Raw genomic sequence first — 14,511 nt, forward strand, 5'->3', positions numbered from 1 at the left:
CTCCCCCTCTTTAAGGTTTCTCAAATGCCCACACACGCGAAAAAAATAATAATAATCCTAAAACACATTTGCGACAACAACTAGAGTCGCCGGAAAAACAAAAACAAAACGAAGTAACAGTCGTTGGGGCCCCGCAACCACCGCTCCCCCTCCCTCTGCCTCACAATTTAGGCTATCGCGTGAGAGAAGGACCAAGCCTTTGCACTTCGAGCAACTGCTTGGCGTGGTCCAAGGCACCTTTCACGCCGGAGTGCGCCAAAACCTGATGATAGGCCAAAATACAGCCCACATGCCGGGTTGTGAGAGTGGCGGAACGGTACTTCGTCCTCAGGACTGGCAGTAACAGCGACACACCGCAGACACCCCAACTTTCTTTGGGTCCGCACAAACCGATAGATTGAAGGGAGCTCTGCCTTTGCCGTCTTCGGCGTCAGCGAGCAATGAAGAATCAACGACTCATCCGTCTGAAGTCAACAGCTACTCGTGAGTTCATGCCGCCTACATCATACCACCGGCTGGCCACAGTCCACGCCCGACGAGAGATGCACCTTTCCTTCTATTTCCGCCACGCCGGTACTGTAGCACCGCTATTGTCGCGTCCATCTTCTCCGTGGGCAAGGACGGAGCCTGTTTTGTCTCCGAGCAAGCCAAATTCTTCTGTGGACCCATAATGAGCATGTCCAGCAAAGTCCGTTCCACCTGCAACATGGCCTGCGGCATCCAGGCATATTGGATGCCCTCTCGCAGGGGCGCTCACTCCACCTCACAGTCACGCATGCCGCCGCACTCTCCTCGCCCAACGACCGCCAGTGTCTCTGGCAACAACACTGCAAATTAGCCGGCTAGCGACAAACTTGGCTGCCACGTCAAGGGGTCCGGCATCTCCTCAATAATATTTCGCTGACCTGCCGCATACATTTTTCTCATATAGGGAAGACCAGAGATTCTGCGTCCCACATTCGAGCGGCGCTGAAGAACGGCGTCAAGCCCAATGCCCGCCGGCTGCGGTGAACCACTCACCAAATCGAATGTAACTGCGTGATCGCACGAATGGTCCGGCCGGTCCGTAAGCATTTCGTGTAGGAGGGGCCTCCTCGCAAAGCGTTCGTTGTCGCCGAGCAGCCCCGCGGCATTGTTCCTTTTTACCATCTCTCTGTTTAGAAAACATTGGGCAGTTCGTAGGCTCCGTCAGTAGCTCGCAGGAAACACAACGCCGCGCACTTTGCAATTGGATGCTTCGTAACCAAATAACGTGCATCGATGGCGGCAAGGGGGCTGTTCTAGTTGTTCCTTGCAAGTCAACGAAAGAATGACCACTGACAACGCGTCTGCAGGACTCGAGTTGAATGCGGCGAGGTGCGCATCAGAAAGTAGCGCCGCCCAAAAAGGCGAACATTGGGGTGTTGCTGGTACATTGCGCCCACCCACACTCCAAAACGGTCTCTCCCAATCCATGCGGGCGCCCGTCCCCAGCAGCCAAACGCCCTATGCGGCAGGCACCTCCACACCTGTGGGCCTCCGCGTCAGTGGACGCAAGCAGCTCATGTGGCCACGCCATCACCGTGCGAAACTCCGGAGACCGCCCCGTATCCTCCAACACTTCCCCCTATCGTCCGCGTCATTGGCGAATCCCTCAGGCAGAAGAAGTGACACCTGCATCCAGCAGGCCCACAACCATCATCTACACCGTCAATGCCGTGATGTAAAAGGAAGCTGCCGCAGTCTCCCACAGGAAAAGGCGACAGCTGCGTTGTGTGGGTTGGCCAGTCAGCGGTCAAGTGAAGCGGACTTGGCCACCACGGCAGAAACACCAGCTTATCGCTGTCCACACGCCCCCTTCCAACGCAATGCCTTTGGGAGCACAACTGGAGTAACGCAGAAGAAAACGGGGTGCTCAACAAGAGACTCACTCACTCATTGCGTCTCATTTGGCCTCATATATCTCCACAAATTTAGTACAAAAATAATAATAATCTTGCAACACACAACACAATACTGCTTACTTACTGCACTCGTTTCCTCTTTCTTTCTTTTTCTCTCTCTTTCAACCAAAAGGACTGCGTCGCAGAAACCCAACTGTCCTGATATTCAGACATAGAGTCTACATACGCACGTGTATACCCCAATGTGTGAAACTGCCACCAGTAACTACAAACACTCTCGCTCTGTGCACTTCACAGAAACCCAGAAAAACGTCAAGTCCAAGATAATATAATGGTTTTTCCCTTCCTTTCACCGTCCAATTTATTGAATAGAAACAAAATAAAATTGCACGGTTCTTACACTGTTCTGGTAAGAAAAACACCCCTCCAAATACCGATATAATTGTATAGAGAGGTAGATGTAACACCTGCTTACAAGATTCCAGGAAAAAGAGTGCATGATGAAGAGTTAGATTTGTGGAACCTGCAATCAAAACCTTCAGATACGTGTAACTTACGAGACGCTCCCCAGTTGAGGCCAACTCTCATGCGGCAAAACATAAATTGATGGATGTAAACCTCGCCTAAATGAAGGTATAGAGTGTCTCCGTACCTGTTGTTGGCAGTTTTATTTAGTAATCCATTTCAACTCAATTTTCAGCCTCGCTCCCATGCTGGTTGTGTATTTATCACTCCCTCATGTCTTTTGTTGTATGCAGCCACAGTTGGGCGTGCCCAGTGATATTTCCCCGTTGAGTCTGATTTCCTTCATGCGCTGCCGGAAACTTGCGGCGCTAGCAGCTTGTGTTTAAGGAGTGGGGGCGGAAAAGGTGTTGATAGTGAGAACAGTACCAACGAACGACGTCCCTTCGTCCTCTGTGTCCGTCACCCCATCCCCCCCACCCCACCCTCCCTTCCCCACAGTGTTCCTTGCAGGGGTGGGACTCACTCTCGCTTCATCACCCAGGCTATCCTCCTCATAATCATTATTCGCCACGTAACCCAAATAAGGGCGTGTGCACTGCAGCGCTGGTGGATTTTGGCAGCAACGTTACCGCCTCTTTGTTTCGCTGCAATTTCAGATGCCTCAGTAAAGCATCAGTGCACGCCTCACCGGGCTCCTCGGCCTCAGCTACAGATGGTGCAGTCTCAATGGGATCGGTGCGTCCATCAAGGTCTTCCCTCGAAAAAGAGAGCTGTTTCTAAGTGGCAACGCTACCCGACATTAAATTTTGTCCTATGCGATCAATAAGTTCAGAAGATTGTATTTGGCAGTGAATGTCTGAATTTGACTCCTTGAGTGGGCGCCGAGGCGCCGGGAAGGAGCGAGACAATATTCGCCTGTTAACTTTCTCACTGCTAAGATGCCAAGAGCTCACTGAAAACGCGTCCACGTTGCCGCGAACATCAAACTCTGGGTCCACGGAGCAAAACAAACACGTCGGTGAACGAGGCATTGGAGGTGGCAAATCCCTCGCTCGGAGAACCTCATAGTAGAGTTTAAAAGCCTCATCCGTGTAGGGTGTAAAAAAGGCATGAAAAACTATGGGCGTCGCCACAGCGACAACACACATGACAATAGAAAACAACCCCGTCAAAGACCAGGTGTAAATGCAGCAACAGATCTGTAGAAGCATCAGCAACATCATTATCACGCTACGACCATTTTCCTGCCGTGTCGGCGTGGCAGTGTCGAAAGCCGTTACTAAGGACTTTCGAAATGTGTATCGCTTCATAACGTGCATGATACAACTAACAATCACAATCAACGTGTATGGGGGCATGTATATGGCCAGCACGCAAGAAATCAGCAAGGCCAGGTTGTAGTAGTTTCTGGCAAACCAAAGGAGGTTGACTAGAAGATGAGTTGTATATACCTCTCGGGTTGGCACAACTAGTGGCTGGAAAAACTCCCAAAGTGGTCGTTGTGGTTGCTCCAACGAGGCTCCCCATAGAGCAGAGAATGCAGTAAGAAAGTTGGTTTGAGAAGACCCTTTCCGTTCCGTTATCGTCTCATCCAAGGCCGGCATAGACAGCCCGTTGGGACGTCCTGGCGCTCCATGCGTGCATAACCGCCTACATGGGAGGTTGGGGGAGGAGACCATAAACACAGAAAGGAGGAATAGACACACACAGCAGCAGCAACAACAAAGAACCGGCGACAAGGCAACTACGTCCGTGAAATCTCTACAAAATACTTGGAACCCTTTCCCAACCCCGTTGGCGCACAACACACAGAAAGTGTGGAAAAATTAAAAAAGAAGAAAGAAAAAAAGATAAAAGCAATCAAGGTAACAACAATCGCCAAAACTTGCACCCAGAGTAGGAGAGAACCCACCCACCCACCCCAAAAAAAAAACGCAAGACTACATATACCACTTAGCTCAAAAAAAGGTAAAAATAGATACTGGTAAAGAGAGGAAAATTATCCGAGCCTGTTTCTGTCGCCAGTGATAAGGGAAAGGGTGAAAAAAAAGGCAAATAATAATTATTATTACCGGCGGCCTCTACACCCTCTCCTGCATTTCAGTCCAGCGACTGCATCATCTCCTGAAGTTTGCACCTCGTTATCTTGCGTTCGCGTATGACGTCCTTCACAAGGCCTTTTTCTTCCAAAACAAGTGCCATACGGAGTGCAAGCAGGTGCTTACACAGCCACACCTCTTGTCGTCGAATGCCCTGATAGCCATACGCCCCACATGGGCAGTAGTACGGCGAGAAGAGGCGGTGTTCACCGACAAAATACAGGCACCTTCCACTGGAATTACCACTTGCACTCTCCACCTCCAGATGCCGCTGTTGATCGTGTTGTTCGCTGTGTGAAACACAATCATTCGATCCACAGGTGTCGTATGCCACGTAACGAATGATCGACTCGGCACCATGCAGCGCAATTCCAACAGCCAAAGTAAAAACCTTTCCATAAATAAGCTGCAGAGGCGCCAAGGTTTCCTCTAGAGAAGCCGCACCGGTCGTCAGTCCTGAAATTGAATCCGTTTCCGGTAATCTGCGTTGTGAAGTGAGATGGTTGGTGTAGGCGTCCAGAGCAAGGTCGGTGAGCAGCGCAGGAAAGCTCTGCGCATTGCGAGTGTGCATTTGAGGAGTGAATACAAATCACGGAGCGAAACAATAGTTACTCCTACTCCTACAATAACTACTACCAATACCAATACCGTCCAGGCCCTGGAGCAACTTCTCACCTCTTTGCTTTCCGCGCACACAACCTCACCACGGCGCACTGCACTAGAATGTTTGAAAGAAAAAGATATATATTTGTACAAGAGATAGTGATATCAATAAGTTTGTACAAAATATACACATAACAATGCAAATACACAAAATGCAGTACACCACATCGTGCTGTCCACTCCTATTTTAACGACTTTGGTTCTTGAAGCCCTCTCCATCCACGTACTCCCGCTTTACCACACAAATACATAGACACACCTGCACCCGGAAAAAAACAGGGAATCATCGTTGGCGGCGCGGTTGCTTGCCAGTGTTACGCTGACGTCCCCCGTGGCGTTGTCGATCTTCATGACGCTGCCGATCTTCATGGCGCTGCCGATCTTCATGGCGCTGTCGATCTTCATGGCGCTGCCGATCGTCATGGCGCTGCCGATCGTCATGGCGCTGTCTCTCATCCTTGCGGTCACTTCTTGAGTGTTGTGAAGCAGAGGTGGAGTTGTGGTGATGCTGATCACCGTGATGACTCTTGTGTCCTCCCGGGGAGTACCGCCGTTTTCGTCCTCCACGGCTCTCCTCCCTCCGGCGGCCACTCGAGCGATGTCGGCGTCTATCACTGGAATGATGACGCCTTCGGTGACTACTGCTCCTTCGCCGTTTTGTCCTTTTTCCTTCTTGCTCCTCCTCTTGTCGCCGCCTCCGTTGCAGTTCCTTTAGATCCTCAAAGTGGAACTCTTCCTCAAAGGGTTGTTCAGCAACGATGGGTACGCCACTCCCGGTAGCATGCTGTTGTGTGGCATATCTATGTGAATTGGGTTGTGATGGCTGATGCTGTTGACACTGTTGCTGCCGCTGATATTGCTGTCCTTACTGTCCACACCCGGGTTGGTAGCTGGAACAAAATTGATGTGAATCGCCGGCTGAAGAGACCCCAGCCGGTTAATTGGAGCTATGGCGGGTGCCACAGCTAGCAAAGGATTGGCAGATGGAATTTTTATGCCGGATGAAGGAATGGGCGGGGCTAATTCCGCTGGTTGTACCGGTGGCTGAGGTGTGGGGGCCTCGGGTTTGCTCTCCGCCGCGGGCACACTAATAACAGGGTCACCGCCTGCGGCGCCGTCTTCCGTCGCTTTTGGGTAGTATGGCTTCGTCTGCCGCGTCTCTAGGAGGAGCCGCACATTGTTGTTTACTGAGTTAACCGCCTCTTCTAGGTGCCTTTGATGCAGACGCAACACGGCGTTTAACTTCGTTCGCTCCATGCCAAAGGCAAGCGTCCAATTGTCTGGCAGGCCAGTAATGTTCGAAGGTCGCGTGGAAAAGAGAGAGCAAACCGCGAGCACGTGGGCTTCCTCAGCATATAATTCTATGCAACGCGGTATGTCATTCAGCCAACACACGGCGTCTGCAAGCCACCTCTTCACGGCCACATTGGAAAATGTACCATTGAAGTAAAAGGAATTACTCGTCGTCGCACCGGCATCGGTGACAACTCCTACTTTGTCATCTTCAATAATCATTCCAAGAAAAAGAATGGCATACTTAAAAGGGCACTCCACGAAGGTCTGAAAGCCAAGCGCCTGCAACACAACCTCTTCAGCTTCCAGCATACATAACTTAAAATCATCGTAACGCTCTGGTGGTGGCTGAAGTTGCTCAATAACAGGCTCACCACGACGGCGTTGGTTTAGACGCATGAAAACGCCCACAATGAGACGAATACGCATTGAATGATCCTCCATTTTTGCCGCGATGAGAACACACGCCGCGGTGAGATACGTGATATCATCGTGCTCATGCAAGTTGAACAAGCAGTAATCCAGCGGAGCGTATGGATCCCCGAACGCAAGCACCCCAGAAGGGCGTTCTGTCCCAACGTGCATTGGCACTGTGTAGGACGGTTTTCGTGTACCAGATGCCAATTCATGAGGGTTGCCTCCTTCTGTGAGGCCATATTCTTCTTGGTAGTCCCCGCGCTTACGCCGAACCTTCTCTACGACCGCCTGAAAGCGCTGAAACAAGACAGCGGCTCTGTACGTCACTGACGGTGTGGTGCGAAGAAGAAAACATCCCGTCCGAATGAGATCTACTCCGTAAGCGACATAACTTCGCCTAGCATCGTCTATCCATCCAGTAAGCAAGGACATGTTGCTAACACCGACACCCCACACCTCTCTTGGACCTCTTCTCACCTCCCTTTTCACAATGTGCCTCGTCACACTTCCTGCCCCCAAGTCCAGAGGTGTGGCAAGCGCAAGAAGGAAAGCAGGCAACGGGAACAGATAATTAAAAAAAAAACACTCACAAACCAAAATAATAATAATAAAAAAATGAAAGATCGGCAGACACGTTTTTCAAACAAGAAAGAAGGCAGAAACTTCAAAGAAAGAAACAGAGTGAAGCAGAATCCAAGCAAACGAAAAAACCAAAAACTAAAAAAAACAACTAAAAACTAAAAAAAGAGCCAAACCCACATAAGCAGCAAAACGAGGAAACAGAAAGAATTGCAAAAAAAAAAACAATCGTCGGGCCCTCGCACAATTGAGACCCGAGAAAATAAGTCCTTCTTTCTATCTCCTTTATTCCCAGCAGTGGCTTGGCGTCCCGCCACCGAAAAAATGCCGTGTCTTCAAAGGTCTTCTTGCTCTAGCTCAAAGTTTTCCAAATCGCCCTCACCGCCATCACTTTCACGGTGTTTCCGCCGTTGGGTGTCTCTCGCCTTCCCCTCGTCGTCCGCTCTATGCGTCCCAGACCGGAGCTTCTCGTTATTCTTTCCCCGCACCATCGCCTGCACGGCTGCGAATTCCTCTTCGGAAAGATCCGCAATGGAGGGGTCCACCTTTGCCACCGCCTCCTTGTCACCCCTCAGAATAGCTTCCTGCATCTTCACAATTTCATCACGATAAAAAATGCTGTGCCGCCGATTCTCCTTCCGCTCCATATGATCCATCATCCGTTCAACCTCCATCTCTTTGGGGTCGATCTCCTCCATAGTGTCCTCATCAATCATAGTGGTGAGTTCATCATATCTGCTTGCGGTTAGGCCCCACCGTTTTGTACAAATCGGTGAGCGATCGCATAGAGCTTCCGCAAACTTATCTGCATCGGCGTATTCAGTGAGGTGTAAGAGTCGAGGTGAAAGCATATCCATGCTTTCGTGATCAAGTACCCCTTCACAGGCCTCCACCACAGTGCTGCACGTGCGCTTGCACTTGGTATATACTTGCAATTCCTCTACACCCAAAAAAGGGGCTGTCTCGCGTTTGTGAGTAATTGTAATTCGACGTATCCACTGGCCAGTCTCCGCAAAGGGGTTGCACACATCCTCCAGCGCCGTCAGCACGTCATCTTCGCTCATTCGCACGCGTCTTCGAATGCTGGCGTTGAAAAGTACCAGCACATCCCTGTACACCTGCTTTACCACAAAGGTGCAAACACCGCAGCTGATGCCATCAACGGCATCCTTCGGAAAGGGGATATGCAGCGGTTTTTCCTTCTTTGCAGCGACTGCGCTGGAAAATAGCAGTACCACCAGGATGCAAACAGTGATTATGAACGTACGCATTTGATGATCTTTTCGCATTCGCTGTTGTTTTTTTTTTACGTGTACGCGGTTCCTTTTTTTTTTTGGTCGCCTCGATTTCTCACGCTCGCTCAGTGAACAGCGTTTACCACCCCCAATTGGATCCCGAAATGGTTTCACCTGCCACAACGATCTCGTCCATTCACAAGACGAGGCAAGAAACGCAACAACAACAACAACACAATCAAAGGGGAAAAGTGTGCAGTATGTGCAGGGAGACAAACATCAACACTGCGCACAGCGAGGGACAATAACCACAAGGGCAATAATAATAATAAAATCAGTCCAAAAAGGACAAATACAAAAAAAAAACGGTAGATGTGCACCCACTGAACAGACGGACGTGCCACGCATCATTGCCGCGCCGGCTGCAACTCTTTTCATCCCTAAAGAGAGAAAAAAATCACACTTCAGCGCACGTACCAATGGTTCCTCCCACCACACGAGTGTCATCCTTCTTTTCAGCGTGTCGTCCCCCATCACACCAAATATGACAGCCGGTTTTGGGCTTTGTCCTCAAACTTCTCCCGAATGCGTCGCATGCCTTCCGCGTATTTCTGCCTGGATCGCCGCAGCTCCTCGTCGTCCTCTTCATCATTGAAGTGGTAGTAGACAATCGTTCGTAGCCAATCCGGCATATTGTCGTGGCACGTCAGCTTAATGGCCTATTTATTTAGGTAATGCCCCCATGGCTCAGCCGCGCGCACAAAGGCCGTTTCTGTATTTGACAAACGGTACAAAAAGGACGTGCGTGTCACTTCAGGGTCCTTGTCCCTCATAACCCCACCAAAGCGAGACGCCGAAAAAGGATTTTGCCTAAATGTCATCACTTCTTGCCCAGGCGGAAGATCTGCGGTGACCAACCAATCGTTCCACAACGTCTGCAACTCCTCCTGGAGTTAAACAATACGTCTTTCCGTCATCACAGGTTCAATGTGTTTGCCACAGTGCTGTATTTCCTCCTCGTCGCATTGCAACATCACAGACGCCTGCGAGCCAATAAGTTTCGCCAAGATCTTCGCCGAACCAAGTGCCATGTCCGCGACATGGTCGCCAAAACCAGTGCAAACAAAGCAGTTAAACGCCGCCCCGTTATTCGCTATCAGCGGCACACCGTCTGGAGTATATGAACGAATATACCTCGTGACTGTCATATGATTTGGCTGAGCTGCTCCTTCCGCCACACCGTCACGCTGGAGTCGTTGTTTCTGATACTCTGGCAAAAGTGAGATATCAAGACCACACCTCACACGAAGGTACTTTTCTAGACGCTTTAACATTCCTACAACATTGACTACTGACTTGCTTGTGGAGTCAAATGACATCAAGCCTTGCACAATAAAACGATCCTCCGCAATGCTTTCAGCGCCACCTCCATCGGAGACTTTGTATGCCACAAGATTACCGCTGGAGGACAACGCAACCATGCCTGGCGCAACGCGCTCTAGCGCGTCTGCAAGCGGGGTGGATGCCACAGCGCCAGAATTCGCCGTGAACGCGACATAGCACCTGCTTAAGCCGATAATGGGGAGTTGCGAGGAACCACACGTTAACGGACCCGGGTGCGCCCCTGCAGTGAGCACAACAACATCAAAACGACGGTTGTTGAATTTCGTGTGACCATTAGTCTCACTGGCAAAACGCAACGTCAACATCATACCCGAGCCGTAACAGAGGTGGTTGGTACTGTCGACCAGCCTCTCACTGAGGACAAATTTCACACCGTACTGCGTTTGCGCAATCCGCGCCAACTCAGGCGTCCAACCGACCGGGTCAATCAGTAACAGTTTCAAATGCGCTGTAGGAACAATGTTTACTCCCCCAGCGTCACCTGCTGTTGGGTCGAATATGCCCACCGAGACATTGCGACTTAAAATATACGGCGACAGGCTCCGGTGTCTACATACGAGATCCTCCACAACGCCAACGCTCAACCTTGACAAATTGTTCGTGTATTACATCACCTGGGCCTCCGTGAGTGTATTCCAGCGACGTGCCCATAACCAGCGGTGGATAGCAGCCGAAAAAAAAAAAAGAATTCCATGAATCCTCCGCGGAAATAATGTCCGGACAGATTACTGCCAACGTCCCGCGCAACAATTTCCGCCCCATTCTTATCGTGTGAATGTACGGCTGCAGAAGACCGACTCCCACAAACGGGAAGGCATACTGTGTTGCTCCCAAACCAATTGCGCGACACTGCTCAAAGACGATGACCCGGAAACCAAGTTGAGCGAGCTCGTAGGCGGTGTGAACCCCGACCATACCAGCACCAATAACAGCCAAAGTCAGGGTTGTAGTGTCAAAGTCTTTCAGCAGCGCATCCGCATCACGACCGTAGGGAGATGCAGACGTCAGAGCAGCCACGCCAGACCCGCGGGAGGTCTAAATACCCATCCAACCTTTTTTTCAACCACCCGCCAGACGTATTGGGCCCTAGTAAAGATGTACAAGTATGTGTATGATGGCTTACAACTGCCGCGCTAAGAGAGGTGGAAACGACACCAACGAATAAAGACAGAAACACCGTGAAACATACACAGAGACACAGACATACATAGAACAAACAAACAAAAAAAAACACTGTGGCGTCATGCGATATCACTTTCCTCCACCGCATACACAGCACAACGGGATGCCAACAAACATGAGAGGAATCAATTCATTCCAAATTTTTACACGAAAAGTTATTACGCTTCGCAGAGGCATCGTTTTCTGCTACTGTTTTTGTTCTTCTCTTCTCTGGTTCATTTCCGGACGTGGATGCGGTTGCTTGTCATTCCCTTCACTGTACAGGCCTCAAAAAAGAGGCTGCGTCGCGAAGCCACTCCTCCTGCACCACAGAAACATCTTTTATGTACTGCCTCGTTGTGCGCACCACGCTGTTAAAAACCACCAGTGCAGGCTTTTTGCGCTGAGCAAAAAGGACTGATGATGGATGCAGATGCACCACTTGCTGGCCCATCACCGTCTGATAGTTGCCAATCTTCGCGTTAAAAAAAGCGGCATTAAGCGAAAGCCCGTAGCAGAGCGCTCGTCGAAGAAGCTCAAAATCGCGTAACTTCACCGTATTTAATGCCTGTCCATTCATATGTTGGGATTCCTCATCTTCCTTTACCACAGCATTAACACTGTCACGGGTACGCTTGCGCTGGAAAGCGGTATCCTTATCCTCCGCACGTGGGAGTCTCCGCAGAAATGTTGACAGCAGTACCTCATCACTGTGTTCATTAAGAATCGCCGCTAGTTGTGTCATGACATCCTCCGCCTTTAGCATCTGATTCTGATTAAGCGCGTTTGACTCACACCACATCTTTCGTTGCTCCTTTGGGACACGCTTGTAGGCGTAATAGATGCTAAGCAGCGTCGCATGATCACCTGCGGACCTGGCAAAGGCAGCCTTGCATCGATCAGCTCCATCCTTCGCCTCACGAGAGGTAACAAAAAGATTCTCCGTGCATGTCATGGCAACAGCAATTGTGGCGTCGCGCTCGATGCCCAAAGCTTTCCCTGCCAATAACACTATGGCAGCTATGGGCTCAATGGGAAAATCAACCAGGCGTTGTCCAAGACGAGTGATGTGACCGTGACGATCCAATGCACCAAGAAGCATCAAGGTCTCTTCTGCTTTCACCACGGCCTTGGGGTCTGGGGCATCCATAAATTCAAAGTCCATAATGCGGTCGATTCGGAGGCTCTTCATTTGCAGTACGACACTGATGAGTGAGCTCCGTTGAATCTCAGGCACGGTATTTTCCGCCAACGACTCAAACGCCTGCGCGGTGTAGAGACGGAAGCACTTGCCAGCCGTCATACGTCCGGCTCGTCCTGTACGCTGTGTCGCTTGAGCTTTACTAACGTCTACTTCAGACAGCAACTCCATCCCAGTTTTGCTGCTGAAGTACTTTGCCTTCACTACCCCACTGTCCACGACGTACTTAATACCCTCCACAGTAATGGACGTCTCTGCAATGTTTGTTGCCACAATTACCCTGCGTTTGCCCGGTAGCGGCGGCTCAAAGACACGTAGTTGTTGTTCGTAGGGCATAGCAGAATAAAGCGTCAGTACCACAAGGTCTTGAAGGGTGCTCGGCATCAGCTTCATTCGTCGTTCCAGGATACGCTTGGCATCCTCAATTTCTTCTTGCCCAGTTAGAAAACACAACACATCCCCAGCTTCTTCCTTTTCGTGAATTTGCAGAATTGTGCTCACGGCGGCCTCAACGTAGTCTGCTTGGGGCTCCACCGTGTGGAAAATAGTGACAGGGTATGACCGACCATGAACGACACCGATGGGGGCATTCCACCAAAACTTAGAGAAGTGCTCTGCGTTCAGTGTGGCTGACATGACAACAATATTCAAGGGTTTTTTCCTCTTCCTAACGATGTCCTTTAAAAGGCCAAAAAGTACGTCGCCGTGAAGCGTTCGCTCGTGAGCCTCGTCAAGCAGCAAACAGCGATAGTGTGAAAGCTCCGGGTCCGCCTGAATCTCACGAAGGAGAATGCCATCCGTCATGTATTTGATGCGAGTTTGGCTGCTGCATGTATCATCAAAGCGTACAGCATACGCCACCTCGGCGCCCACGCGTCCCCCGCGCTGTTCTGCCACATGGCGAGCTATACTAACCGCCGCCACACGACGCGGCTGTGTGCACCCCACAACACCCTGCTTTGCCTGGTGGCTCCTGGGAGATCAAGTCATCCCACACGTACTGGGGTATCCGGGTTGTCTTTCCAGATCCCGTTTCACCCACAATAACCACTGCACTGTGGCGCCGAATCATGCGAATGATAGCCCCACGTGCCTCCTCCACCGGCAGGTGCACAGCAGTCGGTTGGTGCTTTGGCATGTCTTCCGCCTTCCCCTACCGCTTGGACAAAATCAAAACAGGGATTCCACCACGAAAACTCCGCGTCGCTCCCGCCGTTGTCCCTCACCCGCTTGCTTGTCTCCATAAACAACAAAATTGCCACATAACACAACATATACATACAAATGGATACACACAAAAAAAACAAAATGTATATAGCAAGATTAAAATAACAATAATAATCAGCTAGGCGGCTGTCAAAATGCACCCACTAGCACAAACATAAACACAGACAGACAGAGAGGCCGACAGACAGACAAAAAGAGCAAAGAAATAAAAGTAATAAAAAACAACAACATCGTGCAGTCTACAGGTGCATCAACCATAGACGACATATTAAAAATCCAACGGAGCATCACAATTTCCACCCCGTTGTGTAGGTCCATTTGGATACAAGAAACAACGACAGACATGCAATATATATATATTGTTGCAGTCTGCCATCTGCCGCTTCCAAAAGCCGTCCATGTAACCATTCAGAACATACGCATTCAGCAGGCCCGCGGCAAACGGTGCAGTTGAATCGTCCATCAGCACTACCATCTCATTAGCTAGCGTTGCATCGGGACAGGCCGGAATGAGAGGAATGGCGACGTCGTAATGCGGTGCCGGAAAGTACCATTGGACGTTCCTTTCCTCACAGCCCATCTGTACGGACAGTTCTCCCCGCAAATCATGGTTCCCGGCAGAGATGACAAACGGCAATGCACGAAACACCTCATTTGAAAGCGGTTTTTTCAAACATTGTGACCCACGCCGGATCACAACAACAGCTAAGCCTTGGACGGATAAGAATTGTCGCCGGTAAAAACCAAAAATTTAACCCAATGACACTCCAGCAGCTGCTCAAGGTGTTTGATGGCGATGCCTTGATTCGGTGCGGCATCTCCCCCCCCCCCTCCCGCCCCGGGCCCAACAGCTACAAAGCACATAGACGGAACGGAGTTTACGT

The 14,511-nt window shown here is 50.4% G+C and overlaps 10 protein-coding genes across 10 annotated transcripts, besides 8 other annotated features; 1 reads left to right on the forward strand and 9 right to left on the reverse strand.

Annotated features, from left to right (window-relative positions):
• Positions 1-834: 834 nt before the first annotated feature.
• On the reverse strand, positions 835-1,149 carry TraAM80_02838 (uncharacterized protein; the record flags this gene model as incomplete). Its single annotated transcript, XM_029379829.1, has 1 exon — positions 835-1,149. One exon carries the CDS (start codon positions 1,147-1,149, stop codon positions 835-837), a length of 315 nt encoding a protein of 104 aa, XP_029240351.1.
• A 197-nt stretch (positions 1,150-1,346) lies between these two features.
• TraAM80_02839 (uncharacterized protein) lies at positions 1,347-1,706 on the forward strand (the record flags this gene model as incomplete). Its single annotated transcript, XM_029379830.1, has 1 exon — positions 1,347-1,706. The coding sequence occupies one exon, from the start codon at positions 1,347-1,349 to the stop codon at positions 1,704-1,706; it is 360 nt and encodes a 119-aa protein (XP_029240352.1).
• A 314-nt stretch (positions 1,707-2,020) lies between these two features.
• Positions 2,021-2,046: a microsatellite.
• Positions 2,047-2,808: 762 nt separating this feature from the next.
• Positions 2,809-2,844: a microsatellite.
• Positions 2,845-3,124: 280 nt separating this feature from the next.
• TraAM80_02840 (uncharacterized protein) lies at positions 3,125-3,952 on the reverse strand (the record flags this gene model as incomplete). Its single annotated transcript, XM_029379831.1, has 1 exon — positions 3,125-3,952. One exon carries the CDS (start codon positions 3,950-3,952, stop codon positions 3,125-3,127), a length of 828 nt encoding a protein of 275 aa, XP_029240353.1.
• Positions 3,953-4,168: 216 nt separating this feature from the next.
• Positions 4,169-4,208: a sequence feature (A-rich).
• Positions 4,209-4,448: 240 nt separating this feature from the next.
• Positions 4,449-5,018, reverse strand: TraAM80_02841 (uncharacterized protein; the record flags this gene model as incomplete). Its single annotated transcript, XM_029379832.1, has 1 exon — positions 4,449-5,018. The coding sequence occupies one exon, from the start codon at positions 5,016-5,018 to the stop codon at positions 4,449-4,451; it is 570 nt and encodes a 189-aa protein (XP_029240354.1).
• An 803-nt stretch (positions 5,019-5,821) lies between these two features.
• On the reverse strand, positions 5,822-7,252 carry TraAM80_02842 (cyclin L1; the record flags this gene model as incomplete). The annotated part of the gene is made up of 1 exon (XM_029379833.1): positions 5,822-7,252. The coding sequence occupies one exon, from the start codon at positions 7,250-7,252 to the stop codon at positions 5,822-5,824; it is 1,431 nt and encodes a 476-aa protein (XP_029240355.1).
• Positions 7,253-7,389: 137 nt separating this feature from the next.
• Positions 7,390-7,441: a sequence feature (A-rich).
• Positions 7,442-7,504: 63 nt separating this feature from the next.
• Positions 7,505-7,564: a sequence feature (A-rich).
• Positions 7,565-7,734: 170 nt separating this feature from the next.
• Positions 7,735-8,688, reverse strand: TraAM80_02843 (uncharacterized protein; the record flags this gene model as incomplete). The annotated part of the gene is made up of 1 exon (XM_029379834.1): positions 7,735-8,688. The coding sequence occupies one exon, from the start codon at positions 8,686-8,688 to the stop codon at positions 7,735-7,737; it is 954 nt and encodes a 317-aa protein (XP_029240356.1).
• Positions 8,689-8,852: 164 nt separating this feature from the next.
• Positions 8,853-8,876: a microsatellite.
• A 711-nt stretch (positions 8,877-9,587) lies between these two features.
• Positions 9,588-10,346, reverse strand: TraAM80_02844 (uncharacterized protein; the record flags this gene model as incomplete). Its single annotated transcript, XM_029379835.1, has 1 exon — positions 9,588-10,346. The coding sequence occupies one exon, from the start codon at positions 10,344-10,346 to the stop codon at positions 9,588-9,590; it is 759 nt and encodes a 252-aa protein (XP_029240357.1).
• A 241-nt stretch (positions 10,347-10,587) lies between these two features.
• TraAM80_02845 (uncharacterized protein) lies at positions 10,588-10,953 on the reverse strand (the record flags this gene model as incomplete). The annotated part of the gene is made up of 1 exon (XM_029379836.1): positions 10,588-10,953. One exon carries the CDS (start codon positions 10,951-10,953, stop codon positions 10,588-10,590), a length of 366 nt encoding a protein of 121 aa, XP_029240358.1.
• Positions 10,954-11,219: 266 nt separating this feature from the next.
• Positions 11,220-11,271: a sequence feature (A-rich).
• A 202-nt stretch (positions 11,272-11,473) lies between these two features.
• TraAM80_02846 (putative RNA helicase) lies at positions 11,474-13,204 on the reverse strand (the record flags this gene model as incomplete). Its single annotated transcript, XM_029379837.1, has 1 exon — positions 11,474-13,204. One exon carries the CDS (start codon positions 13,202-13,204, stop codon positions 11,474-11,476), a length of 1,731 nt encoding a protein of 576 aa, XP_029240359.1.
• A 571-nt stretch (positions 13,205-13,775) lies between these two features.
• Positions 13,776-13,855: a microsatellite.
• Positions 13,856-13,895: 40 nt separating this feature from the next.
• On the reverse strand, positions 13,896-14,207 carry TraAM80_02847 (uncharacterized protein; the record flags this gene model as incomplete). Its single annotated transcript, XM_029379838.1, has 1 exon — positions 13,896-14,207. The coding sequence occupies one exon, from the start codon at positions 14,205-14,207 to the stop codon at positions 13,896-13,898; it is 312 nt and encodes a 103-aa protein (XP_029240360.1).
• Between the last annotated feature and the right edge of the window lie 304 nt (positions 14,208-14,511).

Source organism: Trypanosoma rangeli, assembly GCF_003719475.1.
Source record: "Trypanosoma rangeli strain AM80 chromosome Unknown Tra_15.4_contig_00069, whole genome shotgun sequence".
Classification (NCBI taxonomy): Eukaryota; Euglenozoa; class Kinetoplastea; order Trypanosomatida; family Trypanosomatidae; genus Trypanosoma; species Trypanosoma rangeli.